General features: G+C 42.4%; 1 protein-coding gene and 1 pseudogene across 1 annotated transcript in view; one reads left to right on the top strand and one right to left on the bottom strand.

Moving 5' to 3' along the window:
- Window positions 1-2,299: 2,299 nt before the first annotated feature.
- Window positions 2,300-18,232, bottom strand: LOC110561176 (large ribosomal subunit protein uL23-like; annotated as a pseudogene).
- Atad1 (ATPase family AAA domain containing 1) overlaps window positions 18,233-18,379 on the top strand; it is a 49,210-nt gene continuing 49,063 nt past the window's right edge. Inside the window, exon 1 of the mRNA XM_060388413.1 lies at window positions 18,233-18,361. Within this exon, the coding sequence (XP_060244396.1) occupies window positions 18,249-18,361 (113 nt within the window). The 5' untranslated portion in view covers window positions 18,233-18,248. The remainder of the gene's footprint in view (window positions 18,362-18,379) is intronic.

Raw genomic sequence — 18,379 nt, 5'->3', positions numbered from 1 at the left:
GCTACAAAGTGAATTTTGGGCCAGCCTGGTGACATACATCACCAGAAAATGTATTTAAAACTATTATCCGCAGAAGATAAGCAAACTTCTTTATATCTCTTTATGTCATTGATAAGTATTCAAGACTACTCTCATTTATTATATTTCAACAGACTATATGTGAAAGAAGTAGACTGTGGGCTCCAAACCATATTTTCTCTTTGATTCGAGTTTCTCAAAGCCATAAAAAGTAAAAGCAATGGACCCCAACAGGACCTAGGTCACTGACTATTTATTTATAGTGGAACACTAAGGAAATCAATCAAGGGGACTGAAGATAAACCAGGGGGTAAATTAATTCAAAACAGACATATATATTTGAGGGCTAGCAGAATGGCGCGGTATGTAAAGGCACTTGCTGCCAAGTCTGACAACCCACATTTCATCCCCAGAATTCACATGGTGGAAGGACAGATGCAACTACCACAAGCTGTCCTCCTACCGCTACAAGCAAACTGTGGCATGTGAACATGCATACATACTCTACATAAACATGTAATTAGAGCTATGGTGGCACATACAAATAATCCTAAGCCCTAGGGAAGTAGAGGTAGGAGTACCACAGAAAGTCCAAAGCCAGCCTGATCTATGTAACACATCCCAAATCTGCCAGGATACATAGTGGGATAGCTGAGGGGTGCCCAGGCACTCTCCACCATGGCTAATGCCCTGAGTTTGAGTGGATGTGGACTGTGATGTTAGAAAGAGAAAACTGACTAGTGTGGGTTGTCTTTTGACCTCAACATAGCTGCCATGGCATACATATTCCCAATCAATCAATCAATCAATCGTAAAAAGTAGAAACAAAATGGAAAATGGAGCTGGCAGTATAGCCCAGATAGTAGAATGTTTGGCTGTCATGCATGGAATTCTGGGTTTGGTCTCCACCACCAGGTATGGTGGAGCATGGTGGTAGTCTCAGCTTTCATGAGGTAGAGACAGGAAGGTTAGAAGTTCAAGGTTATCTGTGCTACAAGGCAAATTGAAAGCCAACCTGGGACACAAAAATTCCCCCTTCCTCTATAGACACACACACATACACACACACACACACACACACACACACACACAAAACCAAAACGTTATTTGGATCTTTAAAGCTACATCTAGTTTGGGAAGACTTGCTTTTTGTTGTTATTGTTTATTTTTTGTTGTTGTTTTTGTTTTTTCTGTCTTGACATTTAAGTAAGTGTAATCTGTTAATAAATTATGTTCAGGGGGACTAATTGAATTGGGAACAGAGACATGATATAATATGCCATGTGTTTGTAAATATTCTGACAATTGTCTTAATGTGCTCAGGACGCCATAGAGAAACCTTAAAGGTAAGTTGAGTGGCTTAATTGCCTCCTCACTTCAGGATGACAGCTGAGAGATACAGCTCACAGATAAGTTCGGGGGGGGGGGGGGAAGGGCGGCAGAATATGACAGCTGACTTGGTTCTCAGTGAGCACTTGCAAATGGCCACTATCCCTCTGTGTACATACGAAGAAAAGAGAAGACGAGAGGAGGAGAGGGGAAAAGGAAGAAAGAAATAAGTAAATGAAGGAAGGTGAGGCAAGCAAGCAGAGAGAGATTTTTCCTACTTCGAGGGCACTCATCCTACCACAGGGGCCTCACCCTCGGTATCTCATATAATCCCAATTACTTCCCAGAGGCCCATCTCTCAGTGCCAAGGCACCAAGGGTTATGGCTGAAACTTACGAATTTTAAGGGGCTACAAACAGTCAACTCAGTATAACAATTGAAACACTGTGTTCTGCATACAGTTTGGGGTGAGATGGAGTGGGTATGCGCTACTCTCTTTTTCTAGGGAAGATGAGTAGTAGGGAGACTGAGGAAGAACAGATTTCAAAGCACCCCACACACACAACGAGCAGTGCAGGTTTTGTGTTTTGTTTTGTTTTGTTTTGTTTTGTTTTCCCCCACCAAACAGAATTATCTGGTCTATACATAAAACCATCTGAAAAATCAAAGCCTCAGAACTCATACCAAGGCATAGACAGAGAAAGCTCAGATAACAGATCAGAGTTGGAGTAGAAGAGAAGGGATAATTAAGAAGGGTTACCCCAGGAGGTTTTTGAAGCAGTGAGAATGTTCTGATTAAGGTGGTATTTCTATGGATCTATTGCTGTATTAAAATTTATGGAGCTACACATACACACACACGGGTGTGTGTATATAAATAGACTATTTTACACATGTGTGTATATATATTATATATTAGACTATTTTACTGTATGCTAATTTAAATGCATAATAATTAAATGAGCCTGATTTATGTTAAATATTTCATTTATTTATTTTATGTGCACTACGGGGAAAGGCACCCATGCCACACTGAATAGTTAGGAGACCATAGGAGGTAGTCAGTTCTCTCCTTCTACCAAAGATCAAAATCAGGCCCTCAGACTTGGCAAGTGCCTTTACCCACTGAGCCATCTTTCCAACCATGTGAGGCTGTCTTAATATTAGACATGAATTTCTTTCTTTTTTTGGTGGAAAAAGTATATATTTAGAATTAGCCAGCTGGACTCAGTTTAGATGATCCCAATCTTGTTGGCAACATCCAGAGCATCATAATGAGGAGCCAACTGAGCATATGCCTTCTTCTCTCCGTCAGGCCTTAACAGGTATTAACTTTGGCCACATCAATGTCATAGTTTCTTCACGGCCTGTTTGATCTGGTGCTTGTTAGCCTTGACATCCACAATGAACACGAGTGTGTTATTGTCCTCTATTTTCTTCATGGCTGACTCGGTGGTCAAGGGGAATTTGATGATGGCATAGTGGCCAAGCTTGTTTCTGCTGGGTGCACTCTTTTGAGGGTATTTAGGCTGCTCTGGAGCCGCAGGGTCCTGGGCCGCAGGAAGGTCGGTAACCTGGGAATCTTCTTTTTGTGGCAGTGGATGCCTTTCAGCACTGCCTTCTTAGCTTTCAAGGCCTTCGCTTTGGCTTCAGCTTTGGCTTTGGGAGGGGCAGGAGCTTCCTTCTTTGCTTTTGGTGCCATCGTAGAGAAAAGGCTAGACATGAATTTCTGAAGGAATAGATATGAAAACATCAAAATTGGAAGGTATTACATAAGTCTTCACAATTACATAGCTGAAATATAAATCACAGCAATCTTAGAAGCCTGGTCTCCCTGAGAAAGGAGTTAGAGATATTATTTCCAGCCAACATTTTGTACTCTTCTACATCATGTCAATGGCAACTCAGAAACCAGTGAGATGGATCAGTGAGTAAAAGCACTTGCCAGGCAAGCCTGATAGCCTGAGTTTGATGCCTGGGTCCCACATAAAGGTGGCAGGAGAGAACCAGTCCGAAAAGTTGCCTTCTGATCTCCACACACGTGCTGTGGCACACTTACACAACACAGACATATACACACATACACAAATGTGCACATGCAATGCTTACTCTCAACACAATTAATTTTAAAAGGATAACTTCTGATAGTACTTTCCTCAGATTTCTCAATGGAGATCTAAAAGCACTCATTTATCATACTTCTTTCAAAGAGCCAGTGATAGCCTCTGTATTAAGTTTTGACAGGGGCAAGGCACAGTGGGTAGGAATGCAGACCCCGGACTGAGACTGTCTGGTTTAAGTCCTGCCATGGTACGGTGATGGCTAATTTTGTAGACTTAACGAATGTCGGAGGAGGAACCCTCAATTGAAGAACTACCTCTCTCAGACTGGCCTACAGGCTTGTCTGTGAGGTACTGTTTTGATTGTCCACTGATGTAGGAGAGTCCAGGATTATGAGAGTTGAGCAAATGGGCTTTCATCCACACGAAGGGAGCTTGGGCTGTTTGAGAAAGGCAACTGGACATTAGCCTGGAACCAAGCTGAGAAGCATGCTCCTCCAGGGTCTCTGCCTCAGGCTCCTGCCTTGAGCCTGCCCTGGCTTCCCTTGATGATGGACTGTAAGCGGAAAGAAACCCTTTCCTCCCTAAGGCTGCTCTTGGTCATGGTATTTGTCACAGCAACAGAAAGCAAACTAGGACAGGCATGTACTATTTAGTAAGACAATTATAATCGCTTTCATTTCCTTATCAGAGACTGATGTATTACTTAGTGCATAGGGTTATGAGAATTAAGCGGGTTAATATATATAAAGCATTTACTCTGGTGGCTGGCTCATAGCCAATGCTAGATAAGTATTCTGTCAATCATATTACTTTACAGGCCCCCATCTAACATTTTAACTGATTAAATGCCCAATTTATCTTCATACATTGAGGAACTTTTTATTAAGTTTATCAATAACTTTAATAAAGCTTTACTTGAAAAGTCCTGCATTTACATCCTGTCTCAAAATTGTGACAGGGACACCATGCAGGCCAAGTTTTTGCTCTATCCCTGGTGAAGAACAGAAACATGCTCTAATTGACAGCAAGTCCAATAACCATGAAACCACTGAGTGCTTGCAAAAGGAAGCTAGCTGGAGCCTAGATCATGTTGCTAAATCCCTAGTATTCACACTGGTCACTCGGTCATTAAGTATATACTACATTCTAGATCCAGAGCCTAGCTGTACAGACTTTGCATGGTTTCTCTAGTAAAACTGAGAACAGTGAATAAAGCTCTAGGGAGAAAGACTTAGATTCTGTAAAAAGAACCCATACGGAAGCATCCTCTGAACGTGCAGTGGTCTGCTAGGGAAGTAAGTGAATTCCGCATCAACCAAGAATGTCTAGTGTTCATGGCTGCTTGCTGGATACTCTGATCACAATAGTTTCCTAAGGCTTACTGTGTGTGTTCCAGTTCCTTTGCAAACATTACCCTCAACCTATCACAAAGCCGACAACATAGAATACTTGCATTTTATAGATGACAGAAAAACGGCATAAAGGGGTGAAATAAATTACTCCAAATGTGAGGTTAGTATTTGGGAAAGCTATGGTTTGATCTATGTCCTCTGATGATATAGAACATGCATGTGCACAGGCACACATCTTTTTAGGGGACTGAGCACTGAGCTTGGGACCTCAAGCATGCTGAGCACCTGTGCTACGGCTAAGCTATATCCTCAGCTGGGTAGCACACATTCTTGCTGTAATTCTACACTAACTTTAGATGAAAATTCAACATTAATATTTCTTTCGACCCTGAGAACTGAGGATTTAAAATTTATCTTCCTATATACACAATCACGTCTCCCCCCAATCATTTCTCTGACCCTAGAATGGGGATCTTTCTCAAGGGGAAAGATGGCCTATGCCAAATTTTCTTTCGTATTTTGAAACAGGGTCATACTGGGTAGCGCTGACTGAATTTGCTGTCTGGACTAGGCTGACCTCAACATCCTAGAGAGCTGCCTGCCTCTGCTTCCTGGGCTCTGGGACTAATCCCTGTGTCACTGCAGCAGAGTCTGCTCTGCCGCAGGCTTTACATGTTACTTGATGACATTCTTAGCTTTGGTGAAAGTTGGTGGTCTATTAAATTAATGGAGTCCAGAGACTTTAGAAGATAGTGCAAAGGATGGGAGGTCAGACACACAGGTGGACAACAAATGGCTACAGGGAATAAATGTAGTCTACGATAATTTGGCTCAAAATCTGCAGCATTCCAACCCTCCACAAGAATAAAATTATCATCATGAATCTTTAGCAAGGTGTGGCTATTTTTTTTTTTTCTGGTAAGGTCAGTTTACAATGTTACAGAAATAATACTATATTACTCTATGTAATTTTTAAAAACCTTTTTATTGATTCTTTGTGAGCTTCCCATCATGCACCCCAGTGCGGCTCATCTTGCTGTCCTCTCATATTTGCCCTTTGCCCTTGCAAACTCCCCTCACAATAAAAACACATGAGAGCACGCGTGAAGGTGCGCACACACGCACACCAACAATAACTACAAAGAAAGCATAAAAACCATCTCATGGTGGAGCTATATAATCTGTAGCAATCAGTTGGTGCATTAAATATTGTATAGGGCAGCATTAATCTCCATTCTGCATACTTCAGATTATTCATTTCAAGGGAAACTGTACTTATTTCTTATCTGCCCAACATATGCTTGGCAGAAACAGAACTTGGGACATTTGAATGGAGTTTCATAGGAGCTGGGCATGGTGGAGTGCTCACCTTGAATGCAAAAGGGGGGCGGGGGTCGTGAGTGTGAGTTCAGACTAAAGCACTGTAATTGCATGCTTTTAGATTACAGTCAACGAAGCTGACTGACCTATTTATTTTCGAGAGCCCCAAGCCTGGGGCCGGGACAAAGGTGGGCTAGAGACCAACAACCTAGACAGAATTCTGAAGCAGCTGTTGGCCGGCTAAGACTCGCTAGCATCTTTTCAGCTCTTCACAAAGCACCTCCGGGAAGACAACACTTGAGTCAGCCTCTTAGCCTCCTTTATCCACCATCCATCCTCTTTTCTGGGTCCTCCTGAACCGCCGAGCTCGGCGGAGGAGGGGGGGGGTGTCGAAAAGAAAAGGGTGTGAGCGTGCCTCTGCCGCTGGGTAGGTATTTAAACTTAACAAGCAGCGGGCAGGAAGGTAGAAAGGTTTGTGAAACTCTATCAGGTTGCTCTATTTTGAAGTAGAATGGGGCTTTCAGCTCTGCCAATTTCTTGTAGTTGGTTTCCTGCAGCTCTGTAACTCAAGTCACGGGCTTTGCTTTTTGTCTTTCTTCCCGCGTCCCTCTGTTTTATTCCCCTGATCCAGAAGCAATGACAATAGGAGGGGGGAGGGGCGGGGGTTTTAGGCTTGGCTTGCTTGTGCGTGGCTGCCGGTTCCCTGTGGCGAAAAGAGAACACCCCGGCAGGGCTTTCAACGCCTAAAATTAGTCAACTTTGTCCTTGGTTTTGCCTGTGGAAGAAATACATTCATCTCTGAATCAGCCTCTGTCTGTCTGTTCCTATCTCGCCAGGAAAGCATCTTAAATTTGAAAGCGTCTCCATCAGAGGGTAAAGTGCTTCGCACGCAAACATGAGGCCCTGAGTTCAGATCCCTCGACCATAACGTAGAGAGGAGGCCAGCACCCGCAACCCCAGTGCTGGAAGTGAAGAGCAACTCTGGAGCTCAGCTGACTGGCCAGCCACGCCAGCCAGTCAGTGAAATCTGGCCTCACCGAAAAGACCCGGTCTCAGAAGATAAGGTTAAGAGTGAGAGAGGATGCCCCGTCTTGCCCGCTACCCCCCGCACTCGTGCAAACACGTGTGTGAACGTTACTGTAGATGCACGTGTCATATGCACAAACTAATATTTTGGTAAATGTTTTGCCCTTCAGTGAACTAAATCTTATGTGAATAACACCGATTTTAACAGTGAAAGTGAAATGAACTGAAGGCTGTGGTTTGCAGAAAAAATATGACCGCGCAAAGCCTTCCCTTCTAAAACACCGTCTGGTTTAGCATCGGACTCTCATCTGCTAAACTAATTTCTCTTCTTCTTTCTTTCCCTCTTTCCTTCCTTCTCTCTCCCTTTCCTTCCTTCTTCCTTTCCTTTCTTCTTCTTCTTTCTTTCTTTCCTTCCTTCTTCCTTTCCTTTCTTCTTCTTCTTCTTTCTTTCCTTCCTTCCTTCCTTCCTTCCTTCCTTCCTTCCTCTTTCCTTCTTTCTTTTCTCTTTCTTTCTTTTTCTGTCTCTTTCTTTCTTTTGTACAAAAAGTATGTAACTTTTCCCTAGGCAAATAGTAAACGTCGATCAGAGACAAACCTCAGCTTAAAAAATAGTAAGACGGGGCTGGAGAGATGGCTCAGTGGTGAACAGTACTGTCTGCTCTTGCAGAGGTTCTGAGTTCAGTTTCCGGCCGCATGGAGGCTCACAGCCGTCCAAATGTGATCTGATGCCCTCTTCTGGCAGGCAGGTGTATGTGCAGATAAAACACTTGCACGTACATACAAATAAGTAAATATTTAAAAATAGTAAGTCAACAACTTCATGAAGACTACAATCTTATATTTGTGCCTTTAGAACTCTGTGACAGCAAGGGCCTATATAGCCTATAGAGAGCCAGCACTAACAATAGTCTGAGAAACAGCCACAGTTGTTGTCATGGGTTGATCAACTTTTCAATTAATTTTAGGGTTTAAGTCTCTCTCTGTATCCCAGACTAGCCTAGAATTCACTATGTAGCCCTGACTGGCAACAAACTTCTGAAAATCCTCCTGCCTCAGCCCCTTGAGTTACAGTTCTGTGCTCCCACATCCCAAATTAATATTTTTAACTTAACTGAGGCTCATAGAGATCAAATAGGTTTTTATAAGTATTATCAATAGTATATGGCATACTGATCAGTAAGACTCAGGAAAAGGGGAAGATTAAAATTGAAAAATGACAAAGAGGTTCCAAGAAAGAAGTGTGGTCTCTTAACAAATCAGACATTAATGTTTCAGATAGGATGCCAGAGTTGATATGTGTAAGGGTCCTGTCCTCTGTAAAGTCAAAAGAGATGAGTAAGAATTACTCTCCTTATAAAGTCTGGGAATCTAGGAATATTACCTTCATCACATAATGAAAATGCCATCTGTGATGTGACAGCAGCATAGATTCTGGCCACCTGCTAAATGCCAGGCATTGACTTTACATTTCATATATGCACTGCATCATTTAATTCTCAGCACAAATCCATGGCATGTAAACCATATTGTTCCCAACTTAACTGCAGGGAACCAAGGCCTTCGAACGTAAGTCCAAAGTCACCCTGATGCAAGTTCAAACCCAGGGCTATAAATCTTATGTTCTTAAATTCTGTAGCTATCCAGACTGACATGACTATTTTCTAATAAAGTTACCATGAGCAGGTCTATCCTGACAAATCAGCAATAACACTATGATCAGTAAAACAATCCACTCCACATGTCTTATCTCTGGACTATTGTCCTTCCTTCCCTCTTGCTCCATCATAGATTAAGTCCGAAGAAATGGGACCTGAGAAGCCCAATTAGATATGCCAAATTTGGAAAAACAAAACAAAACAAAACAACGAAACATTTTAAAAACCCTTCTATGTCCTAGTCACCTTCTCTTTTAGTGTTCACACCTGGAAAAAATGAGTGTAGAATCCACACACAATTCTGTGAACTGAGTCCTACACTAACGAGCACACTGGATTGTAGATGTGAGCAGCAAAGATGCAGATTGAGAGAACAAATCTAATAACACAAAGACTTCTTGTCCATTGAAATTTGTTTCACATGTGCCTTCCAGGTTACAAGTTATACTGCCTAATAGAGAAAAGAACATGTTTGGGTACGGATAGAGGTTAGGGTTTTTGTAAGCTTGATTTTTCAAAGGCTTGATTTTAACCAGTACATGTTATTTTCCAAAGCTTCCAAGGGCATTTTCCTAGAATCAGGTAAATGAGAGCAAGCAAGTGACCTACTTACAGCCAAAGCTGCTCCAGGTTATAAAAGATGGGAAGTCAAGTGTATCCTGGAACCCCAGCATCTGGCCTTGTTTTATGCCTCATCGATCAATCTGTTGTTACAGGAGAAAACATTTCAACTGGGGTTTCTTCATTTTGGCTGAAGAATCCCCTCCTTTGTTATTTCTATCCAAGTCTTCTCACCTCCTCCCCATTTACAAAACCCGTGTGGAAGGGCATTTAAGAAGGTCTCAATAGGATCCTAGGGAGTTTACTTCTTTGTCTATGCCTTGAAACTCACTAATGAGGCTGTTAGACAGCTTGATACATTTTTTTTTTTGTAATCAGTTCTGATGCTATACATGGATAATACCATTAGAACAGTATAACTTGAGTAATATATAAAATATGAACAAAATGTTGTAGGTCTAAAATAAGTACCTACCTTTTTAAAAAGTGGTTTTGGGTAGCAGGTGCTGTGAAAAATAAACAGTATCGATTGAAAAAAAAAGTCATGCAGAAATGTCAGCTTATTGTGGGCTAGTACCCTTCTAGTGAAGCAAGGATAGTACATGGTTCATTTTATATACTTTTAAAATTATGTACGTTTTAAAACACAAAAGCAGGGAAAGTGGATTTAGAGCAACATGCTTTCTTTGCTGTGATCTTTTAACTCGACGCTTTTCATAGAATGGAACTATCAATTCACCTTTCTAGTTCTTCCAATCTTTTGAGAGTGCAGTTTTCCAATATGTTTGCCTGGATTGCATCTTCTCATTCCTACTAAAGAGAAACCATTTAGATTTTTGTCGGTTCCCCCTCTCCCTACCCCCACAGCACTCTCTGGTTTCAAGGTCAGCTTCATATTCTTCCTCTATTTTAATTATCTGCCTATACTATTTAATTTTCCTGGTCAAAATAATTAAGATGATTCTTTTCTATACTATAATGGTTTTATAAGAACCATGGTTATCAAGTAATGATTGTGGTGACATAATTACTGCTATACGAGATTTTATTTGTTAACTCTCTAGTCTTCCTAAATCACTTCAGTGAATTCAGTGAATTCTGTGAGCAATGAATTAAACTCAGGTTTGGCATGTTTGTTCCTGTAAAGATTTCTGGATGACTTTCCTTCCAAAGGGATTCTACTTCAAAGTTTATCATGAAACTATGAAAAGGATGTTTTGGTTTGGTGGCTTAATGTCCTTCCCTCCCTCACACTGGTCCCTAGTGTGTGTGTGTGTGTGTGTGTGTGTGTGTGTGTGTGTACTGAGATTAAACTGTAGTATAGGTTGGCTTCAAAGCCTTCAGATTCATGGTGACCTTCATGTCTCAGACTCTCAAGCTGATGGTATTACAGGCTGAGCCACCACATCCAGTTTGATTGAATTTCTTTATCTTAGTTGGATTACTGACAGATTGGCCTTTTTGACTCTATTGGTAGAGATTTTTTTTTTCTGAAATACAACTGAAGTTTTTATTCTCCAGGGTATACTTTTTCGAACTATGGTTTAAAGTCATCTGAGAATCATCTCACGTGCTTGTCTGTTTGATTGCTTACAGACTGATTTATGCAGAAATCTTTCTTACAGTTCTGGAGGCTGAGAACAGCAAGCATTAGGAGCTGGCGGAGTCTGACAGACTTTTCCTGTCAGATGTCTTCTCAGTGTATCTTCCCATGAGAGAGATCTCAGATGTTTAATAAAAATGCAAGTTCCTGAGCCAAAGTTTGGAACTGTTGGAGTGGAGCCCCTAAGGCTAAAGGCCAAAAATTCAAATTTAGCCACATCATCCAGGGGACTCTAAAATCTGAGAACACCTCACCTAAGAAATTCTCTCCTCCAACCGGGCGTCCAGTGCAGCAAGCTAATCTCTCCTACCCACTAACAACAATGACAATCAAAACCCCAGAAAAACTGCTAGCACTCAGCAAGAACCGCAACAACTCTGTCAACAGACATTGGTTTAGAGAAGGACAAAAAACAAACAAAAACAACCAACCAACCAACCAACCAACCAACGAAACAAACAACCAAACAAACAAACCAAAACCCTGCAATGACTAGATTAATTGTATGGTTCTTTAAAAGAGGGAGGCCGGGGGAGACATTTCATTTGGTGAAGTGTCTTCCACATAACCATGAGGACTAGAGTTTGGATTCCCATGTAAAGAGCCAGGCACAGGCTACCCACCCACAGCCTATAGGTCCTCACAGGGTCATATCCCACCTTCCTGCCCCACCAGGGCCTACGCCTGCTGTGCTGTGTTCTAGCAGGGTGAGCCCGTGTGGCCTTCTGTGTAGACTAGACTGGACTCAAACTCACAAAGACTGCCCCTATCTCCTGAGTGCTGGGATTAAAGGTGTGTCCCACCATTCCTGGCTGCCTTTCCTTTTCAACACTTGGGAGGCAGAAGCAGGCAGATTTCTGAGTTTGAGGACAGTGCAAGTTCCTGGACAGCCAAGGCTACACAGAAAAACCCTGTCTCAAACCAAAACCAAAATTAAAAAAAAAAAAAATTAAAAAATTCTCCCTAAAAGAGAATAAATGAGCTGGGCTGTGGCGTCACACAACTTTAATCCCAGCATTCAGGAGGTAGAGGCGGGCAGATCTCTGTGAGTTCAAGGCCAGCCTGATCTACACAGCAAATTCAGAATTTAAGGATAAAATAGAAGAAATAAACCAAACAAGCACAGAATACAAAAAATTAAAACAAAAACCAACCAACCAACCAAACAAAACAGAAAAGGAACATGCAGGATACCATGAAAGGGCCAAATCTGGGGCTGAAGAGATGGCTCAGCAGTTAAGAGCACTGGCTGCTCTTCCAGAAGTTCTGAGTTCAAATCCTGACATCCACATGGTGGTTCACAGCATCTATAACTGTAGTACCATGGGGTCTGATGCCACCTTCTGGTGTGCAGGTGTACATGCAGATAAAACAACCATATACATAAAATACACAAATAAATAATTTTTTTTTTTTTTTTTTAAAGAAAGGGTCAAATCTTCCAATCACAGGACTACATGATAGAGAAGAATCTCAGGCCAGTGGCACGAGGAGATCATTATCAAGATCACAAAAGACAATTTCCAGGAGCCAAGGAAAGACACTCCTGTCCAGATACAAGAAGCACACAAGACACCACATACATAAGACCAGAAAAGAAAATCCACATAGAATATTATAGCTAAAAATTAAGTATACAAAACAAAATAAGAAAGTGTGTTGAACGCTGCAAGAAAAAAAGCTCATGTCACTTGTAAAGGAAAATCCAATAATGGAGAGCAGCTGACTTCTCAGAAACTTTAAAGGCCAGAAGAGCCTAGAGCAATGCACCCTAGGTTCTAAAACACCACAACTATCAACTTAGACTACTATACCACAGTTGAAGTAGTAAGAAAAACTTTCCATGAGCCAAACAGGCTAAACAAATTTATATCCAGAGACCAACACTAAATAAAACCCTAAAGAAATACTTGGGACTGAAGAGAGGAATAAGCATAACCAAGAGAAGGTAGAAAGAAAAAAAAAATGAAGTTATAATTATGGAACACAAAGAACCACTTAGAATACAGCTGACATCAACAAAAACAAAACCACAATGGCTGCAACCAGCGAACATTTCAATAATAACTGTAAATATTAATGACGTCAGTTATTCAATCAAGACAGGCCGAATGAGTGGGTCAAAAACTATTATCTACAAGAAACTCAGCTTTAAAGACAGGCATGGCTAACTGGGATGGGTTAGTGGGGGGGCTCCCCTTTTCTGAGGGGTAGAAGAGAGGGCATAGGGGGAGGAGAGAGGGAGGGTAGGACCTGGAGGAGAGGAGGGAGGGGGATATGACTGGGATGTAAAGTGAGTAACTAAATGAATAACTTGAAAGGAAACAAAAAAAGATAAGTAACACTTTAAAATGAAAGGATGGGGAAAAGTACTCCAATCAAATAGGACCAGAAAGCAAACAGGAATTTCTTTCTTTCTTTCTTTCTTTCTTTCTTTCTTTCTTTCTTTCTTTCTTTCTTTCTTTCTTATTTTTTTTTTTGAGACAGGGTTTCTCTGTGTAGCCTTGGCTGTACTAGCCCTGGCTTTGTAGACCATGCTGGCCTTATACACACACATATCCACCTGCATCTGCCTCCTGATGCTGCCATTAAAGGCGTGTGCCACCAGGCCTGGCTGCAAGCAGGAATTTCTATCCTAATATATAATAAAACAAACATTGTTTTATTAACAAGTTGTGGAGAGGATATGAGGAGAGGGGAACCCTCATTTACTACTAATGACGCTGCAAACTGGTGCAGCCACTCTGGAAATAAATGTGGAGAACCCTCAAAAAGCTAAAAATAAATCTAACATATGACCCATTTATACCACTTCTTGGCATATGCCCAAAGGACTTGACTTTCTATCTCACAGATATTTGCTCTGCTGTGTTCATCACATAAGTTAGGGCATAGAAACAACCGAAATGTCCTCCAACCGAAGAATGGATAATGAAAATGCAGTACATCCACACTATGGAATACTATTAATACTAAAATAACAATACTGTAAGAAAAATGAATCCTGCAGGTAAATAAATGGAACTAGAAAAATTCATATTGAGTAAAGTAATCCAGACCCAGACAAATGTCTGATGTTCCTTTCATCGGTGGCTCCTAACTACAAATCATCAGATGTGAATATACAATCTGAAGTAAGTGCAGAAGCCATCGGAAAAGGACATAGGAGGGGCTTGGCTTTTAATTAAGGAGGAGGTCAATACAGGAGGAGAGGGAATGAGGAAAATAAAATAACAATATGGATATTTGAAAAAGCCATAAAAATCATCCTATTTTTTAAGCTAAAATTATATTTAATATACATAACCATAGACAGACTCACATACATACACACACACACACACACACACACACACATACGATATAGTTTAAATAAAAATTTTCCAACTGGGCTGACAATGCTCCACTAAAACCCATAGAATATCCAAGAAAAAAACCCAATAGTAGGCCAAAAAAAAAAAAAAAAAAAAAAAAAGCCAAAACATTACAGGTGTTTCTGTTACCCTTGGCTGCCTCCTAGAGGTTGAAAGTTAAGTCCCTATTGCTGAAGACACCAAGCAACCCAGACACTCAGAGGCTCTAAGCTGAAACTAAACTGAAAGCCTCTTCCCCTGAGGACTAGCTGTCTTGACATCAGAAGGTGTTATGCAAACTTCCAAGGGAGAAGCCAGGCAGTGGGGCACACACCTTCAATCCCCTACCTCAAAAAAAAAGGGGGGGGGAAGTAATAGAAGACACCCATTACCAACCTCTGGCACTCACATATAATGCACATAAGTGCACACATGCCTGCATACACACATACAAAAAAAAAAAATGAAACGAGAGGAAAGCCAAGAATCTTGTAAAAAAACTGTTATAAATTAATATTATTTATAATGTATTGCTTATTGCACACATATTGTGGACCAAATTGTATTTTGTATTGGCATGGATTATATAGAGATATCCTGAGATGAAAAGTCATGTATTCCCTCTATTCCATCCTGCAAGAATCTAGTGATTCCTTCTGGGAAGAAACATCTGATTTCTAGAAGCCAGTAATTTGATGTCCTTTAAGAAATTATTATTCTCTCATACATTACATCCTGGTCACAGCTTCCCCTCCCTCCATTCCTCCCACTTCTCCCTCCCCAGGTCCACTCCTCTCTTTCCCTTTCAAAAAGAACAGAACTTTCAGGGATTGTAATCAAACATGGCTTAACAAGTTACAGTAATACTAGGCACATCCCCACATAACAAGGCTGGGTGAGGCAAAAAGAAGGGTCCTAAGAGCAGGTGAAAGAGTCAGAGACATCCCCACTCCTACTGTTAGGAGTCCTACAAAAACACCAAGCTACACAACCATAACATACATGCAGAGGACCTAACTCAGACGCATGCAGGGTCCGTTATTTGTCACTTCAATCTCTGAGTCCTTATGAGCCCTGCTTAGTTGATTCTGTGGGCCATGGTCTTTGTGTTTCCTCAACCTCTCTGTCTCCTATAATCCCCCCTTTCCCCCCAATCTGCTTTTTCAGAGGTTCCCCAAGCTCCACTTAAAATTTATATGTAGGTCTCTGCATCTGCTCCCATCAGCTGCTGGATAAAGCCTCTCTGGTGATAATTGGGCTAGTCACTGATCTATGAGTATAGCAGAATATCATTAGGAATCATTTTATTGCTTTTTTTTGTTGGGAGAGGGGTGAAAGCCGTGTTTGGTTCTAAATCTCCGGGTTATCCAGCCTCTTGATCCTGGCCATCCAGGCAGTGTCAGGATGGGCTCCCTCCTGTGGTGGAATGGGCCCCAAGTTGGCCACTCCACATGTCCACCAATTACCCTAGCTTATGTTTCAGGCGGGACAAGTTGTCGGTGGAAGGTTTTGTGGCTGGGTTGGTGTGGTGTCCCAGTACCACCACTGAAAGCCTTTCCTGGTTTAGTCTCTGTATCCCCATTGCAAGGAGTCTTCGCTAGGGTCATCCTCATAGATTCTAGGATGTTTCCACTAGGTTCCCATATTGCCCCCTCCCAGTGTCCCCAAGTTCCAGTTATCTCTATTGGGATCCTCTCCCTCCATCCCTCCCAGCCTGTCTGATCTTTCCTGTTCTCAGTTGCACCTTCATATCCACTTATAAGTGAGTACATACCATGTTTGTCTTTCTGGGTCTGGGTTACCTCACTCAGGATGCTGTTTTTCTAGTTCCATCTATTTGCCTGCAAATTTCCTTTTGTCGTTTTTTTTTTTTTTTTTTTAACAGCTGAGTAATGCTGCATTTGTGTAAATGTATTACATTTCCTTTATTCATGTTTCTGTTGAGGGTATTTAGTTTGTTTCCAGTTTCTGGCTCATAATGAAGAAAGTGGCTATGGACAGAGTTGAACAACTGTCCTTATGGTAGGATGGAGTGTCCTTCGGGCAGTAATTTGATGTTTTAAGGCCCAGGTGTAGCACATTTTCTCAGGATTTGCTAAATGAAAACACGAGGTCCTGCACAGATAGGCAAACCACTGGAAAGGAAATAAGCAGCAACACTTTTTGGATCACATATACTGTCTTACGAGCCCCCTATCTCCCCATGCTTAGACCTGGAGCATTATCTCACATATCTAATTAATAAATCCTCTATCTTTGCCTTCGTCTTTTGTTGTTGTTGCATAGTCAAGGATCCAACTTGATCTGAGAGGAGGTACCAGTGATAGCGATGTTTAGTACCGCCAACTTGACAAGCTCTGGAATCACCCATGACAATGCCATTGGGCTTACTTGTGAGGGACTGTCTTGACTAGGTTAACGATAGACTCACCCTAAGCATGGGGGGTACAGACTTTGGCCCAAAATAGAAGGAAGTCCCAGGAGCTGCACTTTGTTGTTCGCTTTGTTCATGGAGACAGGGTTTCTCTGTGTAGCCTTGGCTGTTCTGGACTCCCCTTTGTAGATCAGGCTGGCCTTGAACTCAGATCCACCTGCGTCTGCCTCCCCAGTGCTGGGATTTAAGGCATGTGCCACCACCACCCAGCCCAGGGATTTGTTTTTAGTGTTGTTAGCTTGCCTTTTCTTGTGCTGGTGAGTTCTATTGTTTCTGCCACAGCCACTGTGGATATTGCTGCCTCTGGCATCCCTCAGTGAAATCAGAATCCAGTTTGTTCCTGTGGACTAAAGACTTGTAGCAGCTTTCCAGGAATCTTTAAAGCTTTGGTGTCTGGTTGGACTGCTTAAGCATCTAGCCTCCAGGATTGCACAGCTACCAGGACAGCTGTTGTCGGACCACTCAAGAATGTACTGTGTAAACCAATCAAAAAAAAAAAAAATCAAAAAACGAAAAAATAAATCCCCAGCCTTCTCTTAATATCTATTCTGTTCCTCCAGAGAACCCTAACACAGTCCTTTAACAAGGAGCATCTCTGCTGGGCTGTATTCCCCCCCTCCCCTCCAACATCCTTTGCTGATATAACAAACTGTCTGTAGATGGAGGGAGGAGGCTGTGTGTTGCTATGTGGCCTCGGGTACAAAGCAATCTTCATTCCTTAACCTCCTCAATGCTAGAAAAACAGGCGTGGGGCACTACGCCAGCTTGGCTGAAGAATTCCTTAGCATTTTAAATGATCATCCTGATAACAGAGCAACCCAAACTGCCTGCTCCAGTAATATTAAGAGGTCTTAGGAAGCCTGTCTTATTCCTTCATAGTCGCACTGCTCTTATCTGAAATGCTGTTCCTTTCACTTAAGGGCAGTGTCTACTTATCTTGTTCCTTGGTAGTGTATGTATTCAGAAGGGGTTGGCTTTCAGATACTGGTCCTTGGGACCTTGGTGTCAAGTACTTCACTTCACAAGAGGAAGAGGTAAATTAAAAAAAAAAAAAAAGTCATCAACATGCAAAACCTGTTACCAGATGCCCTATTCTGATCCAACTGCCAGACCTCCCTTGTCTGCCTGGCTGCTCAAGCGTTCAGCGGACTCTCAGGCACTACCTCCAGGTGTCATCAGACGGAGATGGGGGAGGAGGGTGAGCTCACCCTAGAAACCGAAAGGCAGATGGTGAGGCCATGCGCGTCTGCGCAGCAGCATGAGGACTTGCAGCGGGCGGTGCAAGTTTTATCAAGCCGGGGAAGCATTTCTTTGCCTCCTGTAAAAGGCTCCTCTGTCAGGGTTGCGTTCAGCTGCAGAGCAGCACAGCTATGTCATACGTCAAGCGTCTTCCCCAGTTCAGTTTCTGACTCTCTGAAGCTGGACTCGGAGCCTTTGGGGAGCACCAAGGGCAGCCTGTCTCCCTTTCTGAACTCAGGGTGCCCGGCACTGGGGTCGCCACGCCTCACGCTGGGACGGCAGCGCTCGGCTGCGCATGCTCCGTGCGGGGGAGGCGGGGCTCCGGCCGGAAGCGTTCTCTCCCAGGCGGCATTTCTTTCCTGTGCGAGGCCGGGCTAAGGTTCCCATCCTCTCTGGTCCTGCCTCTGGGTGAGTAGCAGGTTCCCG

Source organism: Meriones unguiculatus, chromosome 1 (genome assembly GCF_030254825.1).
Source record: "Meriones unguiculatus strain TT.TT164.6M chromosome 1, Bangor_MerUng_6.1, whole genome shotgun sequence".
Lineage (NCBI taxonomy): Eukaryota > Metazoa > Chordata > Mammalia > Rodentia > Muridae > Meriones > Meriones unguiculatus.
This window is presented reverse-complemented; position numbering and strand designations above follow the sequence as displayed.